The sequence below is a fragment of the Bos mutus genome, chromosome 18 (assembly GCF_027580195.1).
Source record: "Bos mutus isolate GX-2022 chromosome 18, NWIPB_WYAK_1.1, whole genome shotgun sequence".
NCBI classification, from domain to species: domain Eukaryota; kingdom Metazoa; phylum Chordata; class Mammalia; order Artiodactyla; family Bovidae; genus Bos; species Bos mutus.
Genome location: NC_091634.1, coordinates 23207507 through 23228706, shown reverse-complemented (window position 1 = coordinate 23228706; position 21200 = coordinate 23207507). Strand labels below are relative to the sequence as shown.

Sequence of the window (21200 nt, the reverse complement as noted above, 5' to 3'; positions counted from 1 at the left end):
AGGAGACACAAGAGAGGTAGGTTCGATCCCTGGGTTGGGAAGATCCCCTAGCGTAGGAAATGGCAACCCACTCCAGTATTCTTGCCTAAAAAATTCCAAGGACAGAGGAGCCTGGCGGGCTACAGTCCACAGGGTCACAAAGAGTCAGACACGACTGAGCACACACTCAGTGATGTAGAACATTGTATCATGTGCTTATTGGTCATTCCTCTGTCTTTGGAGAAATATCTTTTCAGATCTTTTGCCTAGTTAAAAAACTTGAGTTGTTTGTCTTTGTTATTGTCGTGTAGTTTTTTGGATTGGAATTGTTTTGTTTAATTGGTTCTGGTTTTCTCCCCGCTTCTTCAGGTAGAAGAAGTGAAGCGACGTCAGTACTCCCTTGCATTCAGCTCAGCTGGAGCCCAAGCGCAGACCTATCTTGTCAGCTTTGAGACTTTGGCTGAGTACCAGAGGTGGCAGCGGCAAGCTTCCAAGGTGAAAAGCTGTCAGACGTCCTCATGGGGAGATGAGAGCAGAGAAACCAACAGAAAGATATTTTGAAACTGAACTTACTCCCAAGAGATCGAATTATAATTCTTATGTACATCACTCCAGGCTTTTCTGAATACATAGTGAATGAAATGGAATTCTCCCAGGTCCTTAACTTATTATTTATATTGGCACAGTGCAGAACGCTTTCAAAAGTGTTTTCAGGTACCAACTCTGTGAGGAAGGTAGGGGCTTGAAGGAGTAGAGACACAATGAGGTTCAAATGACTCTCCCCCCACCTTGGTGGTCTGTGATAGATGGAGCTGTCCCCTAAAGATGAAGTGCTCTAAAATTATATTTCATTTTCCAAATTCTCTTGTCTTCTTAGCCATCTTTTCAGGATTTAAACGCATTTTTCTTTATGGGGCTAGGTAGTTGCATTAAAGATTGTTTCAGTATAATGACATGCCACCAAAACATGAATGACTTTTGTAGTGATATTTTGTTTTTTTTAGATCCATTTTCACAGCCCATGTTATATTAGTATACTATTATAGCAATATAAACCTTGTTTCAGTGTTATTTCTGTATTTGTGATAGTAATCTGCTATGAATAAAACTAGTTTCAATTTTAAACAGCTTTTCTATTCTTCTGCTCTTGTAAAGACAAATTAATATTTTTTGAGCATCTTTTACATGCTAAGTAGCAGTGCTGCATACTTGGTTTTTTAATTTTCCTCATGACAGATGAAGAAACTGCGCAAGTTAGGAACTGAGCTTGTGTGGCTACAAAAGGCCATATTAAAAGATCTTTTAATATCACATCCCCTCCTAAAGTTTTGAACAGTTACTTGGAATCATCTTAACTTTACTTCCTGCATGAGCTATTACTAACTTTCCATCTTTTGATTTTTTTTTTTTTAACTTGTAGACATGTTACAGCTTACACCTGTTTTTTCAAGCATCTTACAGTTTTGGGGGAAAAGTAAAAATTCACTGCTTCTTATAAATGAATACTCAGATCTTATGACCTTTTTTGTCTTCCCCATCTTATTAATTGGTTCCTTGTTGTGTCAATGCTGTTCCATCCTCCGCTGGGTGGGAGACATTCAGCACTGGCTCAGATGGCTCTTCTCTGTGACCTTATCCAGGTGGTGTCCCAGCGCATCAGTACTGTCGACCTCTCGTGTCACAGCCTTGAGGAGGTTCCTGAGCATCTCTTCTACAGTCAAGATATCACCTACCTCAACTTGCGACACAACTTCATGCAATTAGAAAGACCAGGGGGCCTTGACACTTTCTACAAGTATGTGGGGCACAGGTTTCCAGACCAACTTACTAAAATCTAATTGTAGTCAATATCTGTAGATAAGCATGTTTACCCCTTGTGTACATATTTGAAAATTTCCCCTCCCTTTTGAAGAAGTAAGAATTTTTGTTCAGTTTTCCCACTCCCCCTTTTCCCTCTGTATAAGATATGATAGATGTAAAGTTTCTGACATGGAGGCAGCATCAAGCTGCCCTTGATCTGGATAATCTTTTTCTATAAGTCATTGACAGTGGAGCATGATCTGCAGCCAGGGTAAATAGAGAGATACCATATTTGGGAAGTTTTTAAATCAAAAGTTTCAGACTTAAATAACTTAAAGGAAATAGGCCAAATTTCAAGAATTCCACTCCCAAGTTAGAGCTTTTATCTTTCCTTTGCACCTGCTATTGCCAACTCACAAGCCTTTTGTCAGTGATGAAACCTCTCTCTCCTAATAAAGGAACCATTTCAGTCCTAAGTGACAATGACCCATATATTTTTCCATCTTCTTTGTTAGAATATATTCCCCATTCCCACCCTCCAACTTCACCTCCTTCCTTTCTTTAAAAAATGGGTAGAAATGAATAAATATATGGTGTAAGTAATTGGGCTTCTTGTGGGGAGGGGAGAAATTGAAAGTTAAAGCGTTCAAACTACATGGTAATCAAAAAGCTAAATGCACATTGAAATGACATATTTTACATACTTTGTAACTAGTATTTCATAATTTTCAAAAAGTTTATGATTTTTACCTCATCTGAAATGTTTTGCAAAGTTTTCAAATATAAGCCTCTATGTCGTAATGAGATAATTATTTTAATGATATTGATGTTTAAAAATTAAAACAAGCTATAATTTTAAGGAAGTGGACTTCTAGTATTTCCTTCTGAATTTCTATGAAAATAGGGTTAATCTTGTTTGAGGGCTGGCTTAGGAAATTGGAAGTCAAGGTACCAAACCAAAGGAACAATCAGTACTCAAAGTCAGGATATATGGAAGACAAAAGTTGAAATTTTCAAAGAGAAATGTTAGAGAGGGGTACCATGGATTCAAGTCTAGAAGCAGATGATACGGTTCATCATTGTGGAGATCGTCACCTTAGCCGTACCATCTTGCACTGGTATAATAATGAAGTATAATACTCTTAAGTAGAATTACAGGAGTGACTCTTCAGGATCCAGTTTATGATGATACTGTCTCTCAGTGAGACATTATGTAGATACTTCTACAAAAATTTGAAGTGTTGAAAATTACTATTTTGTGTTGTGTATCATCACATTACAGTAAAACTGCATATCACCTACGTATTTTTAAACTAACTGGCTCAGTCATTTACAAAAAGAGAAATTGCTGGTAATGAGATTTGATCCACAGGTTTGTTAGCTAGTCCTGTGTCCATGAATTGATTAATTGTAAGGCTTTTGTATATTCCATGTAGACATTTAATAAAGGAAATTATTTGAAGCATATCAATAATGGTATTGATTCAACTTGATAGAAAATAACTGTACCATTGTGAGTTTTCCAAGAGTTTCTGCCTTTCTGAGGAGAAGAGAGAACAGCTCCCACCTCACCAGACCTGGTTTCCTTGACAGCTCAGACTGGGCGTTAGTCATCCTGGTGTCTGTGCCACACACAGTTGGACACATACTGAATGTTCAGTAAATATATGCAGAACACATTCTTTGATGGACATTTATAACATCACTTTTTCATTCAGTAGTATAATGTGCCTTTGCTTTTTAGATTTTCTCAGCTGAAGGGCCTGAACTTGTCCCATAATAAGCTTGGGTCATTTCCTGTATTATTATGTGAAATTCCTACCCTGACTGAGCTCAACCTTTCCTGTAATGGATTCCATGACCTGCCGAGTCAGATTGGCAGTCTGCTGAAGTAAGTACCTGATTTTTACTGGGTTTGTCTTTTCCTTTGTTTGCAGTGTAAGGAACTTGTCTGGTATTTGGAATAAAGGTAGTTCCATGAGCTCTTGCAGTGAAATAGATCATGAAATTTTGAGAATTCTAGTCAGCAGCAATTACTTGCCTATAGAAGAGACTAGTCCCTCAGTTTTAACCATGGAGGCTCTGACTACCCTTGATGTTAAAGGGACCATCTGTATTTAAGTCATCTTAGTAAGTCTCTATAGATAGACTGAGGGCATCTAATCATATTGGATTTATAATAAATTAGTATCAAGTAAAAATCCATAATTCTAGTTCTATCCATTCCAGTTAAAACGTTTCATCAGGGAGTTTTGTGTTGTTTTCTTCTTGCAGTCTTCAAACCCTCTGTCTTGATGGCAACTTCCTGACCGCTTTACCTGAAGAACTGGGAAATCTACAACAGCTGTCCTCCCTGGGAATTTCCTTCAACAACTTTAGTCAAATTCCCGAGGTTTATGAGAAACTCACTATGTTGGATAAAGTGTTTATGGCCGGAAACCGAGTGGAAGTGCTAAACCTGGGGGTGCTGAAACGAATGAGCCATGTCAAACATGTGGATTTGAGGTGAGATCATTCTTTTTCATTTTTGATTGCACTGAGTCTTCACTGCTGCTTGTGGGCTTTCTCTAGTTGCGGCAGGCGGAGGCTCCTCTTGTTGCAGAGCACAAGCTTTAGGCACATGGGCTTCGGTAGTTGCAGCATGCAGGCTCAGTAGTTGTGGCTCGTGGGCCCTAGAGCACCAGCTTAGTAGTTGTGGTGCACGGGCTTAGTTGCTCTGCGTCATGTGTCCCAGAACAGCAATCGAACTTGTGCCCTCTGCACTGGCAGGGGGATGCTTAGCCACTGTATCACCAGGGAAGTCTGTTTTGGTCATTGTTCACTGCACTTTCTTTTTGTCTACCTCTGGTGTTCCTTTACATTTTCTTTTTAAAAATAAAGACTCTTGAAACCATTAGGATTTTAGAACAATGTATGTTTTTAAAGCTGTAGTAAAGCTTCATTTTTCACTTAATGGTAGAGAGATTTATGAATGAGATAGGTGTACCATGTGGTAGAGATGAAGATTGTTCTGACTTACCTCCTAGCAACATTTTATGAGAATTCCCATTTCCTTTCATCCTTACCAATGTTGGATTTTAGCAGTCTTTTTCCTTGTTACTGTAGTAGGAAGAAAATAGCATTTCATCATTTTAATCAGCATTTATTATGAATGAGGTTGAGTATCTTTTTGTATGCTTATTGGTGGTTTGTATTTTTCCATAATAAACTTGACATCTTTCTGTTGAATCATTGGGTTTCTTCTTGATATCTGTGGTATTAGAATTGAAATGTTACCAGTTTTACTAGTAATATATTTTAATGAGTTTTATTCCTTTTTAAAATTATTTATTTGTAATCTTTTCCTAAACGAAAGTAGTAAAACACACATACTGAATGTTCTGTCATTTACACTAATCCATTGATGTCCCTCATAAAGACAGAGTAACAAAAATTTATTGAAGAATAGGAAAATGAGAACAAGCCTGCATGCATTAAATCATATACCTGTATAGAAGAAATCAAAGAAGTCATCGTTTTCTTTTACTTGCCCTTGAACTATTCCATATAGATAACAGACTGTTTTCCTCTCCCTTAATTAATGTAATGGGAATCTTGGCACTGGAGAGGAGGCAGAGCAGTGAGAGGCAGTGTGGCTGTTTGCTCTTGCTTTTATGTGGTACTTACTCTATGACTGTCCTGCTAGTCCCAGCCCCAAAGGTTATACTCATCTTCTCATTTCTTTGTTTTATTCCTTCATCCCTGCCTAACCTTACTAGGTATTTGGATGCAGGTTTTAGACTAACTGTTTGTGGACATGGTCCCCTTTTCTTTCTCTTTAATTTGTACATGTGTTTCCCAATCTACACAGTCTCTAACTTAGCTTGTAAACAAAGAACCCAAGGTACAACTATCTGTGGTTATTTACATAGTACCTTGCAAAATGAGGCAAGGAGTAAAATTCTTAAGTTGTTGCGCAAAGAGACAAGAAGAACATCTGTTTTTTCTTTTGGTAAGCACATTTAGTAGAATTTATTCTAATGATTTTCTTATTTCTGAATATTAAGGATGAACCATCTAAAAACCATGATTATTGAGAATCTGGAGGGAAATAAATACATCACCCACATGGATTTGCGGGACAATCGGCTGACTGACTTAGATCTTAGCTCCTTGTGCAACTTGGAGCAGCTGCATTGTGAGCGGAACCAGCTGAGGGAGCTGACGCTCAGTGGCTTCTCCCTTCGAACTCTCTACGCCAATTCGAACAGTGAGTTCTCTACCCAGCCTCCTGTATTTCCTCTTGTACCTCTTGTCTGAGCTATCCAAGAACAGTGGCATATGAGGTGTTCCTCAGCCACTGTGCCAAGTGGAGTTTGAGGTTCATGGAGACCTAGCTTTAAGTTTGCAGTCAGCACTTCAGTGGTTGAGATATGCATAAAAAGACGTTGCAGGATTATTTGAGCTTCACTAAATAAACGTTATAATAATCAGAGGCATTTTGCAAAATGCCAGGATGTTAGGGTAGGCAAGCATGTTCAAAAGAGAATATCAGTAATAGTCTTGCAACATGGGTTGGCCAGCTGCAGCCCTGGGGCTAAATCTGGCCTACATCTCATTTTGTGTGGCCCTTGAGGAATGGGTTTTTATGTTTTTTAATGGTTGGGTTTTAAAAAAATCAAAGGAAAAATAATTTTGACATGGGTAAGTTATATGAAATTCAAATTTAATTGAATAAAGTTTGATGGGAACACACCTACGTTCGTTTGCATGTTAACCACTCTTCTGCTACAGTGGCAAAATGATTGAGTAGTTTTGCCAGAGACCACATGGCCTGCAAAGGCCAAAATGTTACTAAATGCTTAGCCCTTGACAGAAGATTACCAGTCTCTAGTCTAAAACCTTGTGCTGCCTTAGTTCCAGAATGAGAAGCCCTTCACTTCAATAGTGATTTATTTGCCCCAGGGCTATTTTTCAATGTAAAAGGCCTCATAGTTGTTGAGGCCATTCTGTTTATAGAGAATTCTTTACTGAGGAAGTTACACAGTTGACTCTTGGAAAACATAGGTTTGAAATGCACAGGTCTGGTTTTTGTTTGTTTGTTTGTTTGTTTGTTTTGTTTGGCCATGACATGGGGCTTGGGGGATCTTAGTTCCCTGATCTGGGATTGAACTGAGGCCATGACAGTGAAAATGCTGAATTTTAATCACTGGACCACCAGGAAATTCCCTGTACGGGTGTACTTAAACATGGAGTTTTTTCAGTAGTAAATACAGTTGGTCCTTGAATAATGCAGGGTTTAGGGGTACCTCAAACAAACCCTTTAGACAAAAATCTGAGTGTAACTTTACAGTCAGCCCTCTGTTTTCATGATTCTGTATCTGGATTCAACCAATCATGGATTGTGTAGTATTGTAGTATTTATATATGTGTATATATATGTATATACATACATATGTATGTGTGTGTACAGATATATATATATATATATATATAAACACTACATAAAGTTTTGTATGGATTTTCAACTGCTCAGAGGGTCAGTGCCTGTAACCCCCACATTGTTCAAGGGTCAATTGTAACTGCTTTTCTGTGTTTAAAGAAGAAAAGATATTTAATTTCACTAAGTGTCAAAGAAATGCAAATTTAGGTAATACCTTTCTATCACAGAACAGAGCAAAAGAATTGTTCTGTTCACAGAATCCTTAAATTCTACAACCTAGAAGAATTCATACCAACACTTGAGGTTTTGACACCTTAAGAGTAAAGAACTCAGCTTTCAGCTTCATGGAAGGATTTATACAAATAGCCAGTTAACAGAGGGAAAGGCCCTCCCTAGTCATCAGGGATGTCTTTTATTGAATTTATTACAGTATTGCTTCTGTTTTATGTTTTGATTTTTTGGCCATAAGCCATGTGTGATCTTTGCTTCCCAATCACAGATCAAACCTGTGTCCCCTGCATTGGAAGTCAAAGTCTTTGGACTACCAGGGAAGTCCCTACTTACTGGTTTTTATCTTTAGTTCATCTCAGAAGATGACACAAATTTTTATCGATTTTCCCCCACGTTTCCTCTGAGTTACATTCTTCTTTGGAGAATGTCACTAACACCAATCTGTTCTCTGATTAGGATTGACAACAGTGAATGTCTATCCAGTACCCAGTCTGCTCACGTCTCTAGAACTCTCCCGGTGAGTGTGTCTCATGGAGTGGTAGTTGTTTGATTCCTATACTTAAGAGATATCTGTGGGCACTCTGGCAGTTTTGAGATATAGAAAATCCCAATATGTTGAAATACTTGGATAATAGAGAAGGGCAAAAGGTTGGCTAAAGGAGTACATTTAATGGCCATACTATCTAGTCAAAGTACTGAAGCTGAAGCTCCAGTACTTTGGCCACCTGATGTGAAGGACTGACTCATTGGAAAAGACCCTGAAGCTGGGAAAGATTGAAGGCAGGAGGAGAACGAGATGACAGAGGATGAGATGGTTGGATGACATCACCGACTCTATGGATATGAGTTTGAGCAAGCTCTGGGAGTTGGTAATGAACAGGGAAACCTGGTGTGCTGCAGTCCATGGGGTCGCAAAGAGTCAGACATGACTGAGCGACTGAACTGAACTGATCTAGTTAAAGGAAAGGTGCCTCTGAATTACTCATTGTTACAGTTTGTGGATTTAGAATGAGTTGCAAACAAAGACTTTCCCTTCCATGGGCATTGATTTTTCCAATTGGAATCAGATAATTCTTGGTTTTGAGTGACTTAAAATGTTATTCTCTTACTCTTGTGAGCCATGTCGATCTGATTTGCAGAACAATGTTAATTATATTCAGGATTTTATTTTTTCTGTCAGTGGTCAAGAATAAACATAAATGAGGTTTGCTTTCTTTCCTTCATTCATTTTTAACACTGTGTTAGGCATTCAGGAGTCAGTGGCTGAGTTTTACAGTCTAGTTTTACAGTCTAGCTTGTCTTGACAATCGGACAAGCATCGAGAGGGCAGCATCATAAGTGCTGTGAGTATAGAGTGGTGGCAGCATGTGGAACGGGCAGTGGCCGGAATCCTATATGGTCAGAGTTGCCACAAAGTTTAAGTGAGACAATAAATGCAACATTATAGCCTAGTACCTTGCATAAAATAGTCTCTCAAGAAATATTAGCCATGATAGCCAGGTTTCCTTTTGTTGTTGTGACTTTATCATCATTATTATTAAGCTGTTGTTCTAGATTCCCTTCCATCCATTTCTTTCTGTTGTCTTCCTGTCAGCAAAACCTCTGCATGGTTCGTGACGAAGATTTACCTTCCGCACTGAACTTGATCATTACTGAAGAAAATCATGTGGACCCACCCTAAATTCACAGTTTCCAGCCTCATCTGGAGTTTCTTCTGTTGTCAGTTCTTTCCAGGGTCCTGGATCTGTTCCAAATTGCTTGGCTTCTTTCGGCCCCTCCCCTTCTTATGTCCTCTGCTTTGAAGCTCAGCTTCCCACTTGACTGAGAAAATAGAGGTCATCGTGGGTGATCTCTCTTAGCTTCCTACCCCCTTGCTAAAATTCAGGTAGATCCATATGCTTTCTCAGCTTTCTTTATTCCAGGCCAGCCCAGCCATCTGTGCCTTTGATCGCATCCATTCCCACTGCCCTGAACCTTGCTCTGTTAGTCAGCCCTCCTTCTCTCCTTTCACATGTGCTCAGTGTCTTTCTTGGTTTCTGTGCACGTTTATATCTCCTGTCTTAACAAATAAACATTCCCATTATCTTGCACTCCTTCCAGCTACTATTCTGTTCCTTCATCTTGCTCATCCCTTTTTTTGTCCACATTTCTCAAGAATTATCCATATTTCTTGGCACATTTTCCTGTTTCCAGTTGTTCACGACAGCTGGCTTTAGACCTCCTCTTGTGGAACTTTTCTATATTGACACTGTTCACCTTGTTCTCTTTTATTCAGCCATGCTGTTTCCTTGGCTGGCTGATACAGTCTGATTTTTTTCATGCCCCTCTGACCATTTCTCCTGTCTCTTCTTAGCCAGCCCTTTAAAGGTAACTTGTCTCAGGGTCTGTCCTTGGCTACTGCACTTCTCATTTGACACAATCTCATTTACTCCCAGGATCTCACTACACTTCAGTGTCAGCATCACCCAGAGCACCAGTCCAGACTCCCTTCTTTCAGCCTCAGACCTGTGTGTCCAATTTCATAATAGACGTTTCCTCCTGCATGTCTCCAAATACCTCAGATATGTGCAAAATGAGATTTATTATCCGCCCCTCCACCAGCACTTTAACTGATTTGTCTTGTTTTCTGTTTCACCTTTTGGTGTTATCATGAGACGATCAGCTCAAGATGGACACCGCTGAAATTCGTGATTCTCAGCCTCATTTGGAGCTTCTCAGTCCTTTCTCTGGATAGGATTTCCTCTCTGATGTCACTTTTGATTCTTCTCTCTGCTCTACTCACATGTTTACTCCATTTGTAAGTCATTTTAATTTTTGCCTCCTAAGTGTATCTGGCTCCTTTTCCTTCCCTTCCACGTATATCAGTACTCATTGAGGCCCTTATCATTTCCTTTTGGGATAAAATTGCCTCACAGTTTCCTGATTACGCTTCCTTTTAATAATACAGCCACCTCAGCCAGACCTCTTGTATTCAGAGAGTGAGCTCTTTAAAGTGCAAAACCGACATTGTCTCCTCGATGCTCACAAACCCTTCAGTGATCCCCCTACACCTGCAGGATAAGGTCACAGCCTCTGAGAGTTGATTAGGTCTTTCCAGCCTTGTTTCTTCTCACTCTGCTCCGTATTTGCTGCTCCAGCATCACCAAACTACTTATTACTCTTTTCTTGCCTCTGTGTTCTAGTGCATGTTGTCAACCTCTTGCTTGACATGCCCGCCACACCTCAGGGCATTGTGCAACATTCTACCACAAATGTCATATTTCTTAGGGGGCTTGCCTTGAAGGGCTTCCTTCACTGAGTAGTCAGAGCAGCTTCTGCATTTCTCTTGCAGCATTTACTTCATTCACTCTGCCTCATTGTACTGATCCATTCATCAGTAGAGACTTTGGGGCTTAGGGAAACTAAGTAACATCTGAAAATAAAATTCCTGTGACTGAGGATCTGCCCAGTGCTCTACTAAGATTTGAATTCACATTCTCAAAGATCTGGCAATTTCCCCTGACATGTTACCTTTTGTTCTTGTTTCCTCACTTTTATTTCTTTGGTTCTTTTCCCCCAGAATTCACTTCTCTTCTCCCCCAGTCATCATCACCTGGGGATATCCTCCTCAGCTTTGAAGATACGTGTACGGTGCCTCATCTTCCTTTAAGGCTTCCTCCCCTCTCTCTCCTGTCCCATCCTGCCACGTGTGTGCTTTTAGTGCTAAAGGTCTTCATATCTTCATCGAGTCCCAACAGAGTTGATCCAGTATCACACACGTGGGTGCTTCTTTCTCTCTACCTTTCTGTCAGCGACATTCATTGAGCATCTACTGTATTCCAGGCAGCACACCAGGGGTGCCCTGGGGATTGTGCTTCTGCCCTCGGGGAGCACAGGGGTGGATGTGTTACAGACTGGTGACACAGTGTTAGTTCCTCCTCATTCAAAATGATACCCTTTAATCATTTATTTTCTGCAGAAACCTGCTAGAGTGTGTCCCTGACTGGGCCTGTGAAGCAAAGAAGATAGAAATACTAGACGTGAGCTATAATCTCCTGACAGAGGTTCCCATGAGGTATTCATGTGTTAATATATATATTATTTATGCATTTAATTAAATAATTTTCCTATATTTGGGTTGCCTGTCAAGGATGCTTTGATTCATCTGTTCAGTAAACATTGAGTATCTGTTGAGTGCAGGACAGCATGAGTGCTGTAAGGAGTACAGTAAGACGTCAAGCCTAGTCTTGGCTGGCAAGGAACTTAGTAAGCAGACAGTAAGGGTGACCTGTGCAGAGATAACTGTGATACAGTGTACAAGAGTTGCTGGCAGAGGTCAGTGACTTGTTAGTGATAATAGAATGTTTGTACTGAGTGATTTGTTATGAGCTGGGCAATGTTCTAAGAATTTTACTTTCATTATCTTATTTAATCCTGTGTTAATCTTATTTTATAGGTGCTGTTATTCATCTTACAAATAAGGAAACTAAAGCTTAGAGTGGTTAGATAGTTTGTCCATTGTTGCACTTAACTAGGAAGTGATAGGAGCTGGCGTTTAAATGTAGTCATTCTTACTCCAAAGCCTCACTTTTGGCCACTGTGCTGTATAAATAACATGCCTTAGAAATTCAGAACTTTGAATAATTAGGGGATGCTGTGTGGAGAATACCTGTTTGAATTGACCTTTATAAGATGGTGGGGTTTCTATATGTGGAGGGGAAAAATACAGACATTGGGGGATGAGGGGTGGTACCAAGATGTGTAATGTGAGGTCATTACCTAGCAGAATCTTTAAAAGTATACAGGAGGCTTTGTACATAGTAGGTATGAACATGGCATTAGAGTCAGCCTTTAATCCAAATCCTGAGTATACCATTTACTACGTGTAATGTGAGATCTTTGGCAAACCAAAGTCACTTAACCCTTCTAACCTAATTGTTAAATGGTCTGGCACATTTTAAGAACTGAATAAGTCATAGTTTTTGTTACAATAAATTTTTTAATGAACTTATTATAATTGATTATATTCATGTTGATAAATTCACTGAATTTTCAGGGCTGTCTAGACTTGAAATCTAAATTGATTTATGGCACAAATTGCTTTTTTTGTTTGGGGCTTTTTGTGTTTGGAGCTGTGTGCTTTCATTAGTTCATCTTTCCCCAGAATGACCTGAATGACTTCCTGGTGGGTGGTGGGTAAACATATGGTCGTGGCTGCTTTCTTGGCTCAGGTACCTGTCAATGATTATACTGTCTAGAAGAACACGTTTCTGTACACTTGCTGATTTTAGTTAAAAGCCAAGGGCAGACTCAGGAAGAGAGATTTAAGCCTGTTTTTTGTTTTTGTTGTTGGTGTTTCTTTGTGCTCTGTTCCCTTAGAATCCTTAGTAGCTTGAGTCTTAGGAAACTAATGGTGGGACACAATCATGTGCAGAGCCTTCCCACGCTGGTGGAGCACATCCCTCTGGAGGTGTTGGATGTCCAGCATAACCTGCTCACCAGGCTGCCAGATACTCTCTTCTCTAAGGCCTTAAAGTAAGTGCTGTAGATTTTATTGAGAAGAGCAGGACAATGGGATAAGCAAACTACCTGGACTTGTCATCGGAGTGACCTTTGAAACTATCTTTACAGAGTGTTTACTTCATAGTCCGGCTACAGGTGGACTTATTTGCAGTTTGTATGGAATAAAATATGACACTGTCTTAGGAGGCAGGAAGCTTCAACTCAAAAGGTGAAATAACCATCAAATACTTGGGAAGTTATGATGTTGTAAACAGGTTTCAAGAGCTTGGGAAGGTTCAGGCTTTCATCTCAAAAAAGGAATACAGTTATGATTTTCAAAGAGAGGCTGCAGTGTTCTGATACAGCTTCTTTGGGCACTTTTCAGCTTTTGCCTTAGGGGAAAAGGACATACCACTGAAGTTAATTTAGTTTTTGCTTCTAGCGTTGCCAAACTATCATTAAATTACACTCTTTATCTGCATGCCTTTTTTACTCCCTGCTTTGAAAACTGTGCATTTAAATGCAACATTGTTCCAAAAGTATTACTTGCTTTCTCATTGTAAATTAACAAATAGATAGTAAATCTTCCTATTTTAATACCCATAATCAGGTTTATTTAACACGTATGTCACCATTCAATGAAAACTAGTTTTTAATTATAGTCTTCTGTAATATGGAGAAGGCAGTATTGTCTTCAATTTAGACATGGAGAAAGCAGGGAGAAGCAGTAGTAATTAACATAAGGCTGCAGGATGCATACAAAAAGCATTTAGCCCACAAGCGTCTGACTTGTTCTTTGTTTGGCAGCTTTGTTGTTGTTAAGTCGCTCAGTTGTGTCCGACTCTTTGCGACCCCGTGGACTGCAGCATGCCAGGCTTTTGGCAGCTTATACATCTCTTAATGTATGATATATTTGGTTGGATTTTCCTAAAAATCTTTGGAAATTCTAAAAAATGCATGAAGGAAATTTTCTCTTTGAAAAGTTTACATGGAGTATTAGTGCAGTAACATTTGTTAATTAGCAAGTATTTGTTGGTAATGCATTACAATGCCTTTCATTCTGATGAAATCTGAATAAAATTAGTTTACAGCCTTAGAATCTGCAGTAAAGAAGTTACCTAGAGGTTGTAGCAAACTGTCAATAATATTTACTAGTATCTCTGCACAGAGAATTTGGGACATACAAAGATATAGACACACAGTACCCTCAATAACTTAAAAGCTAACTGGAGATACAGATCACACAGTTTGAGGATGACTTGAGAACACATAAGTTTAATAATACATTAACTGCCTTTTATTGACCATGTTCTATATTTACCAAACTCTGTGCTAGGCAGATTTTTAAAATCATACCATGTTTTACTTATTAGATAGGTGAAGGTTAAAGTGAATTATGATATTCAGTGTTGACAAAAGTATGAGCCAACGCATTCTTTGTATCCTTCTTGTGGGAGTATAGTTTGTTATAGCCTTTCTGGAGCTGATTTTGGCAATATATGTATAAAAATCTTAAAGATATATGTAGCCTTTAACCCCTGGAGAAGGCCATGGCACCCCACTCTAGTACTCTTGCCTGGCAAATCCCATGAACGGAGGAGCCTGGTAGGCTGCAGTCCATGGGGTCGCTAAGAGTCGGACACAACTGAGTGACTTCTCTTTCACTTTTCACTGTCATGCATTGGAGAAGGAAATGGCAACTCACTCCAGTGTTCTTGCCTGGAGAATCCCAGGGATGGGGGAGCCTGGTGGGCTGCCGTCTATGGGGGCGCAAGAGTCGGACACGACTGAAGTGACTTAGCAGCAGCAGCCTTTAACCCCACAGCTTCTGCTCCTGGAAATGTAGCCTAAAGAAATAATTGGGTATGGGCTCAAAGATATTCATTACAATGTTTATAATAACAAACAATTGGAAATAGCCAATATGCCCATAATTAAGGGATTATAGAGGGAGTGGCTAAATAAATAATTCTATTAAAATCAGACAAAAATTTTTCTAAAGGGTGACTTCACAGTTCACATACTTGTGAATGTAATACTCAGCAGCATCCTTTCAGTGGACATACAGACAGAAAAACATGAAGCTGGGTTAGAATCAAGCCAGTTCAGAAGCCCAGGAACTTAACTGGCATGAGTTGAGTAAAAGGAACTTTCATTGGATAAAGTCAAGCAGAGAAAACACCCTGGAGGAAATTATTTTGTCATCAGTTTGGGAGCATGGAAAGGCATTGTTACACACTAAGATGGCATGATGGTTTCCACATCAGAAGGCAGCAAATAGCCATAAAGGAAATGATGGTTTGCATGTGTCTGTCAGTCTCAGATACTTGAATGCATCTGCAAATAGTCTGGAGTCTCTGCCATCTGCCTGTGCTGGGGAGGAGAGTCTGAGTGCGTTACAGCTGCTCTACCTGACCAACAACCTCCTGACAGATCAGTGTGTGCCCGTCCTGGTGGGGCATCCGCACCTGCGCATCCTGCATCTTGCAAACAACCAGCTACAGACGTTTCCTGCAAGGTAAACAGATCCAGACTCTGATTGTTTCAGACATGTAACATGATTCCACATTTGTCAGACTATGTCACAGATCTTTTACTGGGTGCTCTTACTTTATCTTGACCGACTTACTGATCCCTTACTTGAATGAGAAGGTCTCTTTGTACCCTTTTGTAAGTATCATTAACCACAGAGGTTGTGGTTAAAATGTGTTTAATTCTTAGTATATGGGTTGAATGTCTGCTGTATGTCAAGACCTGTGTACATACTAGGGAGACAATGATAATTAAGTTGCAGTCTCTGTCCTCAAGGAACTTGAATTTAAATTAGGGAAATAAACGAGTATTATAATATTGGCAGTTGCAGTGCAGTGTAATAAATGCAGGATGTTAAAGATATGTGCAGGTAGCTGCACTGCAGAGATGAATAGTATTCAGCCAGGCTACATTTATAAGACATAAGAGAGACATTTGGTATTGTCAAAGTTTTAAACAGCATCAGTGGAGAAATAAGTATCTTCCAAAATACCTTTGACTAAAAAATTTTTTTAGAAAATTTGACGCCAGAAAAATCCATGAAGGTAGTTTCTAAAAATCGTGTTTTCAAAATCTAAACACATAAGAAAGTGACATTTGATATAATTTGAGTGAAATTATATATATATCATAAAATTATATCATTTGATACAATTTGAATGAAAACTATTTTTTTCCTAGTTTTGTTTTACAGATTTTCTTAGAAATGTGCTAAACACAGAAAACACAGAGATTGTAATTTTTGTGATTGTTTATAAAATATTTGGAGCTTATAGAAGACAAGTGCAATAAACTTGATTGCTTCCTTGAAAGAACTTGAACAATAGCTTTTAAAGTGAATGCAGAATCTTAATTTCAAGATGTGATAGATCTCTTGAAATCCTAGCAGATTAGTTCATTTGGCCTCAAATATGTTCAGATAAAGTGAAAATGACACATCACTGATAAGTTATATGAGTTTATGAAGCTCTTGGGAAATACCAGATGTAATACTCTTGAAACTTATGAAGTCCTCCTAATTTGATGACACTTACTGTTGGACTAGCTCAGTTCAGTTCAGTTGCTCAGTCGTGTCCGACTCTTTGCGACCCCATGAATTGTAGCACGCCAGGCCTCCCTGTCCATCACCAACTCTCGGAGTTCACTCAAACTCATGTCCATTGAGTCGGTGATGCCATCCAGCCATCTCATCCTCTGTCGTCCCCTTCTCCTCCTGCCCCCAATCCCTCCCAGCATCAGAGTTTTTTCCAGTGAGTCAACTCTTCTCATGAGGTGGCCAAAGTACTGGAGTTTCAGCTTTAGCATCATTCCTTGCAAAGAACACCCAGGACTGATCTCCTTTAGAATGGACTGGTTGGATCTCCTTGCAGTCCAAGGGACTCTCAAGAGTCTTCTCCAGTACCACAGTTCAAAAGCATCAATTCTTCAGCGCTCAGCTTTCTTCACAGTCCAAATCTCACATCCATACATGACCACTGGAAAAACCATAGCCTTGACTAGACAGACCTTAGTTGGCAAAGTAATGTCTCTGCTATCTAGGTTGGTCATAACTTTCCTTCCAAGGAGTAAGCGTCTTTTAATTTCATGGCTGCAGTCACCATCTGCAGTGATTTTGGAGCCCAAAAAATAAAGTCTGACACTGTTTCCACTGTTTCCCCATCTATTTCCCATGAAGTGATGGGACCAGATGCCATGATCTTAGTTTTCTGAATGTTGAATTAGAGTAATCTGAATATAGATAATAAAACTAAATGGAATTCAGGAGCAGAGTATTAAGGGAAATATGCGTTCTAACCTGAATCGTAAGTCTGCTGTCATCTCCTGAACAGCGTTATAATTGCATGGGCACAGTCCAAGGCTTCTGTTTCCTTTGGACTGTGTTCAGAATCCACAGTTCTGGGTACGCAGTAAGAGTCTGATTGAGATATAGATGCTGTGTCTCTGTGTAAGAGAAAAACATGAGGTTTGGACATGGGAACACCTTAAATACATATGATTTAAGTTTTTTTAAAAGTTATAAAACAGTACATGTAATACGCATCATGTTTTAATTAAAAAAAAAATAGGGTTTCATGCATTTAAAAGGACAAGAATACTCACCACCAAATTGTCATTGGAGATTAAATCTGGTCATGGGGTTAAAAGTTTTTTTTTTATGTTCATCTTTATTTTTCAATATTTTTCAGTGAGTATTATTGTTGTAATAAGAAAGCAATTTTAATTCATGGAATTCAATTATTACAAAGTATTTATCAGTATTCTAGCAATGGAAATTACCTGTGATATATGAAAAGGGCAGAGTTAATGCAAAATCTGCTTATGAAAAATTTGACAGGAAATTCAGCAAAATGAAAATAACTTTTTCAGATTGGTGGTGGTACTCTGGATTTATTTTTTTTATTTTCTGAACTCTCTGTTGTTGGCTTCCCTAGTAGACCAGTGGTAAAGAATCCACCTGCAATACAGGAGACGTGGGTTCGATCCCTGGATCAGGAAGATTCCCTGGAGAAGGAATACCCACTCTAGGGAATCTTGCATCCAAAATCCCATGGACAGAGGAAACTGGGAGACTGCAGTCCATGTGGTCACAAAGAGTCAGACTTGACTTAGCAAGTAAACAGCAATAACAAACTTTCTGTTACAGCAGTTTATTATCTTTACAGTTTGAAAAAATCTAGATAAAGGTGTTAGGCCCTCTGAAGCTATTCTGCTTACTGCATAGAAAGCTTGGCTTACTCCAGTGGGACAGTGTGAATGGCCTGCATCACAGCCCATGGCACAGGGTTGTGTTTATGCTCGGCGCTCGATAATGTTTATGGAAGCTGGATTATGTTATGAATAACTATGGAAATTAAAACTGAAAGAAATGTTAGTGATAATTTAGTACAACTTTTTATTTTATAGCTGAGGATATTGATGTCCACTGACACTAACTTACCCAGTATTTTGCTACCAGTTAGTGGCAAAGCAGTACTGTAATTAGTCGACTGGTTAACCCTGGGAAGATGTTCCTGCCCTGAAGATCCAGCAGCTGCAGTAGAACCGTGGGACACTCCAGCTCTCAAAGTGCACTGAGAGGGAGGCAAATGAGGCTGCAGATGAGGCTGAGGCTCAGTGGGAACATTCGTTCACCGTGGTGGCTGTTCATTATGGCCAGTTAATCAGGCCACAGGCTGGTCCCATCTGTACTCTGGCTGCTGTAGAACTTGCTTGGCAGCTGCTTGTTTAGGTGCAGTATGGTATTTTGGTGTTTCTTTTTCAGCAAACTAAATAAATTGGAGCAGTTGGAGGAACTAAACCTAAGTGGTAACAAGCTTAAAACCATCCCCACGACCATTGCGAACTGCAAAAGGCTGCACACTCTGGTGGCCCACTCCAACCACATCAGTATTTTTCCAGAAATACTGCAGTTGCCTCAGATCCAGGTACTTCTGTTTGCTGTGTCCTGTGGTGATGGCTGGAGTGTGACTCCTAAGAAAGTGGCAGTTTGGGATCACAGTATATTTAATCGACTCTTGGGAAGAAATGAAATTCCCTTTGAGGATATAGTGGGAGTTTGAACGTTAGGGAGTTAAGAATTAACTTAATCTCTCCCTTTTCCTTTCAGTTTGTAGACCTAAGTTGCAATGACTTGACCGAAATCCTGATTCCAGAGGCTCTGCCTGCTACTTTACAAGACCTGGACCTGACTGGAAATACAAATCTTGTTCTGGAACACAAGACACTGGACACATTTAGGTAGGAAGACTTCTGTAGTTGAATCCACGTGTGCTCTTACTCCCACCAGCCTTGTGTGGTTCTTCATAATGACTCTGCAGACCTCAGTTTATTAAAGCTGTAGGATGACTTAGGTCATAAAGTCCCTCGGTTCTCTTCTTTGATCCAGTTTGTGTTGGGTGTTCTGTCCAACAATCAAGCTCAGCATCATGTTTGCTGCTCAGCTGCACCCCAGTACCTTTATAGGGGGCTACATCCCACAGGCTTGCAAAGCCTATACTTGCCCAGCCTCATGACCAAAGAAAAAGCCCAGAGGTGGCAACAGAGACATCATGGTTTAAAGGGTAGGGGGTTCAAACCCATCTTAGTCATGAGGTGGGGTGTAAGTGTTCTGTGCACATTCATCTTGTTGTGTCTTACCGGATCACGGTCTCAGAGGAATCTTATGTTGACATTCTGTGATTTGTTTATGTCAAACCGTTTATGTTTATGAGTATCATGGCCATGAAGACTGAGAAAATTCTCTAGACATCTGGGAACAGATCTAATGCTGAAAGCTAGGCCATGTTGTTCTCCTGGTTTGACATAAACAAATCACAGAATGTCAACATCAGATAAGATTCCTCTGAGACCGTGATCCAGTAAGACACTTGTTTGAACCAAGGTCCTAGAGCAACACCACCATGTGCAGCAGATGGCGTGCAGGACACGGTAGTATCTACTACAGACGGAGAGGGCATCGGTTACCTGGGAAACAGCAGAGGAGCACGCCCCCTCACCGTGCCTTTGATAAACTGTCATAGTAGAGATAGTTCACATCTAAAGATCAGAACAGTCACTAGCTAGGGCTGGGTGAAGTTGTGGGAGATCAGGGGTGGGGTGGGGCCTTATGTATGAGTTTATGATTAGGCTCTCTGATTAAGAGGGGAAGGTCAGTCGGGTGAGTAGGGTGTGAGTGAGACAGGAATTGGTCAAGCAGGGGAGGTACAGAGAGCAAGAGAACAGCTATCTTGAGTGGTCTGATCATATAGCAGGCATAGGTAATTTAGGTGGCACAGATTACATTGTGTTATGTCTTAAGACAGTGCAGAATCACTCACTGTACCAAGACTTCACTGTATCAAAATACTTCAACTAAGTAGACAGTTGGTTGAAACTAGAAATTTTTGTTGTGCTTAGTTTTTGAGTGAAATGAATGGCATCAGTTATTACAAAATTGGCCCGTATGTCTTCCTCCTACCCCTTTTCTTTCTTTTTCTTCCTTCTTGGTCTGTGGGTCAGCATACTACTTTCTTGGGTCTCTCTGGAAATGAGTCTTGGTATGTCAACAGATTATTTTGTAAAAACAAATTATTGTTGGGATAGCTTTTGTAAAATAGAGACACATGTAAGGTTTAAACCTCCCTTCCTCCACTTCCCACAGCCATATCACCACCCTGAAAATTGATCAGAAACCTTTGCCAACAACTGATTCTACAGTTACATCAACCTTTTGGAGCCACGGACTGGCTGAGATGGCAGGACAGAGAAACAAGTGAGTATCATGGCCGTGAAGACTGAGAAAATTCTCTTGACATCTGGGAACAGATCTAATGCTGAAAGCTAGGCCATGTTGTTCTCCTGGTTTGACATAAACAAATCACAGAATGTCAACATCAGATAAGATTCCTCTGAGACCGTGATCTGGTAAGACACAACAAGATGAATGTGCACAGAATACTCAAACCCCACCTCATGACTAAGATGAGTTACTGCTCCTTTCTTTATCAATCACAGCTTTGTCCCCATGCTAACTTTCTTTCCCTGTAGTTAAGATTTGTTGATTATCAACCATAGAATAGCTCTGCTTTCTTTTTTTTTTTTTTAACTTTTTTAAACATTTTTTTCTCTTATTAATATGTATATTTTAAAATTTTTGGCTGCACCTTGAGGCAGGTCCCTGACTGAGGATCAAACCTGTACTCCCTGCCTTAGAAGGCAGATTCTTAACCACTGGACCAACAGGGAAGTCCCAGAATAGCCCTGCTTTCTGACAGCA

At 39.8% G+C, this 21200-nt stretch overlaps 1 protein-coding gene across 3 annotated transcripts in view; it reads left to right on the top strand.

Annotated features, from left to right (window-relative positions):
* PHLPP2 (PH domain and leucine rich repeat protein phosphatase 2) overlaps positions 1–21200 on the top strand; it is a 63350-nt gene that overhangs the window by 34071 nt on the left and 8079 nt on the right. For all 3 annotated transcript variants that reach the window (XM_070388049.1, XM_070388048.1, XM_070388050.1), the window contains 12 exons: positions 349–474; positions 1620–1774; positions 3524–3670; positions 4054–4284; positions 5826–6028; positions 7889–7949; positions 11391–11486; positions 12791–12946; positions 15231–15431; positions 18708–18870; positions 19053–19183; positions 20586–20696. In XM_070388049.1, coding sequence (XP_070244150.1) covers positions 349–474; positions 1620–1774; positions 3524–3670; positions 4054–4284; positions 5826–6028; positions 7889–7949; positions 11391–11486; positions 12791–12946; positions 15231–15431; positions 18708–18870; positions 19053–19183; positions 20586–20696 — 1781 coding nt within the window. The remainder of the gene's footprint in view (positions 1–348; positions 475–1619; positions 1775–3523; positions 3671–4053; positions 4285–5825; positions 6029–7888; positions 7950–11390; positions 11487–12790; positions 12947–15230; positions 15432–18707; positions 18871–19052; positions 19184–20585; positions 20697–21200) is intronic.